Here is a 6000-nt window from a genome sequence, read left to right on the forward strand (position 1 = left end):
GTCCTGAGCTTATTCATGTTATAGGCCATACTGGGTCTGCAGTGGAAAAGTAGCTGGAAAAACTCAATTGAGGTAAACGTCTGGATTATTTATGAACTTCAGGGACTCTTTTTGCAGTAGGTGCTGACCTCTGCAATAATGCATCTTGGTTGTTACCAGGAGTTTAAAGCTGCTTTGTTTACCTGCACATCACTGGCCACAGTAAGGAGGGCAGCATGGCTACCCCTTTTCTTTTGCCTGGCAATTCTCAGCCACATGGTTGTGATGCTTAGTAAGGCAGGTGACTACACATGAAACCAGGTGGGATGCAGTACTTCAGAGCAAACGTTTCCAGATTGCAGGTCAGAATTTCAGGCTGTCTGCAGCAGTTGAGTTTCAAAGCAAACAATACTTTCCTATTTCAGTCTACCTGAAAATGTTAATTCTTGCTATAGGCTGCCTTACTTCAACACATCCTGTTGTTACTGAAAATCTGTAGTGACTGATATCTTCAAAGGCAAGGTGAAATGATGTGGGTGAAACTTTGACAATCTGGGTTTTCTATTAGCTGTAGCTTGTACTACTGATCAACTTGTTGCATTTATGTCAAGGGCTTGGTACCTGTCCAGAGCAGCAGGGTCTCTTATCTTTCACTGCGTAGTCTGGGGTGGGCATTTCAATGGCTGGAGAGTGACCCAAGTGAAAAATCAAACAGAGATCATGGAAATTCCTGGGCGGTCCAAAGAGAGCAGTGGGCTGTAGCAAACTAATGAACATCTTAATGCACAAAATCACAATGTTAACTAAATCACTGGTCAACATATAAAGCTTTAAGTAGCTGTTTTCTCACACTTTCAGGTTAAAACCTTCAAATGAATGTGGTCCTTTCAGAGGTTTGTCTTCTATGTATGCTGCAGTCTCCGAGTGGGTAGCAATACTGGAAAATTACACTGCTTCAAAATGGGTAGTGTGGATCTACCATAACTTAATTACAAGTGAAATTTTCTTCTTCGTCCTATCCGTTTCTATCCTGTAAGTACCTGTAAATTGAAAGCACTGGAAAAGGACCTGAAGTGGAAAAAACTGCCTCTGACACAGCCATTCTTCGTTAAAATAATTGCAAGGTCATTTTTAAAGTATCAGAAATGGTTAATATATTGGAAATTCATGTATTTGAAGTACATAAAGAAGTTATAAAACCTATTCCTTTTGTGTTGGGGTGACAAAGCTCTTTACAAACCAACTTCATGCTAACCCTAGGATACACTGCTTTTAACTGAGTATTTCTTGTTTACTGTGCCTAGGCAGATCTTATTACCAGTGGCACACTTTGCCTCAGGAACATCAGTGAAGAGAAACACGCTGCATACACTTGGCAGCATAGATTGCATTTCTGTTTTTTTTTTCACCATTGCTTTTTTAGTTTCTTCCTTCCTCATTGCGTCATAAATCAGCAGGGAAAAGCCAGCTTTCACAAGCACAGCCAGTACAGGTCAAATGTATACTAGGACTCTGAGCAACATAAAAAGCAGAAGTCTGGGAGGTGGTTGCTTTGACTTTTCTGACCATTTCTCATCAATGGAGTCATAAGAGGAGATGATAGCATGTAAAGGATAGCTGAAATACCAGAGGCACACTGTGGTGGAAGGGCATAGTAGTGCACAAACAGTGTGTTCAAGTGAACACACTACATAGGGAAATGCTATTAAGTAGGTTGCAGTCTGCTTCCAGCTAATCTCTGGTAAATTCACATACTGTCCACTTGGCTGAAGTATATTATTTTGGCAAACCCAGTATGTAGGTTTGATGGTGTAGCTGTGCTGCCTGGTATTTCTGGTATAGGCCACACACACTGAAGAACCCAAACCTGTCCTGATGAAACCAGATCTCACTCATTCTGGTGGGACCAAGACTGACCTGGAAGCAGTAGGTGTTCAGTGTTGTGATTTAGACCAGGCATATATGTAAGCAAGTGACAAAAAGTTGGATAAGAGCATTAGGCTCCTATTTGTTATCTGAAATGCACCTTGTATTTTTTGTCTTACTTTAATTGTACCTTTCATTCAAACACAGGTCCACAAATCTTTGAGTCTTTTCCAAGAGAATGTTTTAAACAACTTCATGTGTTTGCCATTCCTTGTGTAAATGTAATTGTATACATCTATTTTTTAATACATGTGTGTGTATGTGTATATATATGTATATGTGTATATATGTGTGTGTATCTATAGATAACAGAATCATAGAATGGTCTGGGTTGGAAGGGACCTTAAAGATCGTCTAGTTCCAACCTTCCTGCCATGGGCAGGGGCTATATATGTGTGTGCTTGTGTGCATCTTGTAACAGATAACATTCTGTTTAGGCAATGACTAGGAGGGAATACTCATGGGTGGGAGTGCTCATATGCTGGACTTTTTTTTAATATTATTTTTTATTTTTTAGAGTTATTGTTTATCTTTACTGGCAAATAATAGAAGGAAGAAAGATCATGATCAAACACTTACAAAAGCAAATTATTAATGTAAGTTTGACTTTCAGCTTTATCTGTTTAAAAAAACTTGGCTTCCTTGTTGATTGTCTCATGGCACAATCAGTGCTATTGTGGAGCTGTGATCTGCTTTTCCTTTGAGAGGGCAAGGGGGGTGGGAGCCTTCCGCCATGGGAGCTGCAGGGAAACTCAGAGTTGTTGCAGAATGATTTTACCCTCAAGCTGTGCTGCTGTAGCTCCTTCTGTAGATGGATTACTTTAGCATAAAAGGAATTGTAATGATTATTGTGGTCAGTGGTTGCTTACAGGCCTTGAGCTAATGATCAAATGCGTCTTGACCATAGGGAGGAAAAGATAAAGTGTTTTTACTTGAAAAACTACGGGCACTGCAAATGGCAAAGCAAACCCCACCTGCACCAGGAGGACAAGGCCAGCAGGTCAGTCTGATAGTTTAGATACCATCTCAGTTATGTGCTTGGTGCAGTTTCATGGGGTTCCTCTAGCCTTGCAAACAGGCTGGCATGCTGGGATATGTCTGGTTTTGAAGTTTCATGTAAGTTGATTGACGGCTAATTAACTCCAGGCAGGAAGAGGATACCATGGAAGTTGCCTAACTATGTGTTCCAGACTAGAATTCAGCATGGGAAGAATATAGAGAAGTTCTTACCCTCACTAGACATTGTTTATGATTGTGAAACTGCAAGAAAGCACTCCTCATCTAGGAGTGCAGTGATGGTCACTGAAGGGCTTGGCCCCACTTGAACCTTGCCTAAACTGAGAAGGAAGCTGCCTTCCTTCCCTGACTCTATTTCCTTAGGGTTTCATGGTTTGCTCCTCCACCCAACCTTTTCAGCTGAGGTAAACCTGAGTGCTTTGACCTAACCCCATTTTAAATCCCATATGACATCATAATAGGAGCCTAATTTCTTAAGCTTGAACTTATTTTTCAAGTCAGTCCTGCCCGCTGAGCCATCAAGTTAGTGTTAAAACATGCACATTTAGGTGCTGTGGAGTGTGGTTTTCATTTGGGTTGAGTGAAACACTCTTTGACCCTACATACTGCTGAAGAAAAAGGGTTTGTTCAGTTCCTCTCCTTTCTCCCCATAAAACATATCGCCTGGTATGACTGGCTGTCATTAATGTGATGATACAAATAAAGGTAAATAAACTTTGGTAATAATTGGTATTGATATATTGATAAACAGCAATACATATGTGCTAATATAAACAAATATAAATAAATATTGACTGTAAAGAGGGGACTGTAAAGTGAATGGGCATCTTCTGTCTGCTGGGGATTTTCAAACACTTGACAACCCTGTGGCTGCATCCGGAGTCCCACCTGGGACCCTGAGGGCAGGGTTTGCTACAAAATATGGATGTCCTTGTACTAATTAAGGTCAGATTTCAAAAGGAGATGCCAGAATAATCTTATTGTGGTTCTGATAGAAGAGCCGCCTCCCTAGAACAAGGGGCATAGGCTTGGGTGGCTGTAAAGTCAGGACTGGAAGCCAGACCATAGTACCACTAATGCAGCTATTCTGTCTTTCAGAGAAGCTCTTCTTCATACCACCCATCCTGGCAGCCTGCCCAGCAAGTGCCAGGCTACCCAGGAAGGGCATTTGACAGAAAACAAAATGCTTCCTACAACGAGGTGAGATGGTCGAAAGCAGAAATCTCTGCTAGATTTCCCTATATAGAGCCTGGGGCAAGGTGGAGACAAGGGGTGCATGTTGAACAAAGAGGTCATCCTGTATGCATAGAAGTAATTTTAAAGATTAATTTGAGCAATTAATCAGAATAGCTGTTGGAATACTTGTACAAGTCTGCTTAAGATCTAGAGAGTTTGGTTGTGTTATAGGTAACCAGTATCTTGAAGTATAAGATAAATGGCACATAAAGGAAACATCAACCTCAATCTCCCTGTGAATTTTGTTTTCAGTATCCCTATGCTGCTGGGATCTTAAGGGGGACTGGCTTCCCACAAGGTAAGCAACAAATGCTGAACACAGAAAACAGCTTGTAGAAGCTCAGCTCAGTAAAAGTGTTTGTTACAATACAGACACTGCTCATAACAGATGTAAGAGAGGCAGGATTTAGCATCTTGTCTGAAGAGAAAACAAAAAGACCAGGGGTTTGGGGTAAACATTTCCTATAGGGTGTGCTTGTTGCGGTGTTGGTGGTGACTTCTGAAGACTGATCACAAGCTTCTGTATGCCAGAGAGTTGAATTTCTTTGGGTAAATGAGATGTTTTGTTTTATGGGAGCAGCCACAAGCAAGAATATTACATCACATTAGAGAGATGTTTTATATCTTGGTGTGAACCTCATCAGAGGCTATTAATGATGTAGAGTCCCTAGGACACGGTATGTCCAGAACATAAAAAAACTATGGAAACTTAGTGTGGTAGGTTGAACTATTCCTGGTTTACACAAATATGTAACTGCGTTCCAAATATGGGGCAGATGAGACACTTCAAAAGCATGCGGCACTTCAGTGGGGGTGGTTAGCATAGTGACAACAGCACAGTTAATGTTACTTCCCCTGTGACAAGCAGGGCTGGAGGGAAGCCCACGCAGCAGTGGGTCCTGCATGTCAGAGGCAGTGGTGATCTCTCTGCGGGCCAGAGAAGCAGCTCGGTGGGAATACGAAGATGATGACACCTATCCTTGACTGCGAGCCAGCAGAATCAATAATGAATGTACAGTGAGTGGTGTTCTGCAGAAAGCAGTGATCGATTGCACTATAAGGACTGTGAACCATTGGCACCTCCTTTTTTACCCTTAAATAGAAGAAAAAGATAAGAGAACAAATAGAAAAATGCATTCTGACTGGAGTTTATTATTGTGATGGGGAATATCCTGTGTGTTTGGTTTGGTTTTGAAGTAGGGATACTGTGCTGACAGCCTTCTCCAGGACTGGCTCACACCCTGACACTGTAAAGATCCCTCCACAGCAGTCACTTGCTCTTGACTAAAGACAGGAAACTTGTGCCTTATTGTAAATAAAGCTTTGTTCCAAAACTATTTTTATAACAGTTATATTGTTCAAACTGCTTTTATCTAATCTAAACCAAAAGCAATGCATTGGCCAAATAAAAATAGAAGGAAATTAAAGTGCAGTTGTTTTTAACGCTGAAGACATTGGAATGGCTGCAAAATAATTTGTGTGAACCACTTTAAGTTTCTATTCCATTTGCACTTTTCTGAGCCATTGTTATAGCTTATTACAGACATTAGAAGCTATCAAACCCTTTTTTTTAAAGAGTGATTACTCACCAAAAGTCTCATGTGTAAAACCACTGCTTGTAAACAAGAAGTTTATACATCCTTTCCTGTAAAGGGTAGATTGGAAGTAACACAGGTGAGATTTTCTTTATCATGTATGACTTTGAGACACTCAATGCAGCTTCTTTGTATTCAGAGGCACAACTTTGCCCTGGTGATAATTTTTTGTTTTTTTTAGCCCATTTTCTACTACTTCCTGGTTTATTCCTCTCTCACTGCTTTAGACATAAAAATGCCTTAGGGA

At 40.8% G+C, this 6000-nt stretch overlaps 1 protein-coding gene across 4 annotated transcripts in view; it reads left to right on the top strand.

Moving 5' to 3' along the window:
- TMC5 (transmembrane channel like 5) overlaps positions 1–5209 on the top strand; it is a 29246-nt gene extending 24037 nt beyond the window's left edge. For 3 of the 4 annotated variants that reach the window (XM_061474223.1, XM_061474221.1, XM_061474225.1), the window contains 7 exons: positions 25–72; positions 838–1011; positions 2423–2501; positions 2813–2905; positions 4021–4122; positions 4411–4456; positions 5027–5209. In XM_061474223.1, the coding sequence (XP_061330207.1) occupies positions 25–72; positions 838–1011; positions 2423–2501; positions 2813–2905; positions 4021–4122; positions 4411–4456; positions 5027–5142 (658 nt within the window). In that variant the 3' untranslated portion in view covers positions 5143–5209. The remainder of the gene's footprint in view (positions 1–24; positions 73–837; positions 1012–2422; positions 2502–2812; positions 2906–4020; positions 4123–4410; positions 4457–5026) is intronic. The other variant, XM_061474224.1, reaches the window with a different exon arrangement.
- Positions 5210–6000: the final 791 nt, after the last annotated feature.

Source organism: Pezoporus flaviventris, unplaced genomic scaffold, assembly GCF_033815535.1.
Source record: "Pezoporus flaviventris isolate CSIRO_AGI_PZ_B2104156 unplaced genomic scaffold, CSIRO_AGI_Pfla_v1 ptg000078l, whole genome shotgun sequence".
NCBI classification, from domain to species: domain Eukaryota; kingdom Metazoa; phylum Chordata; class Aves; order Psittaciformes; family Psittacidae; genus Pezoporus; species Pezoporus flaviventris.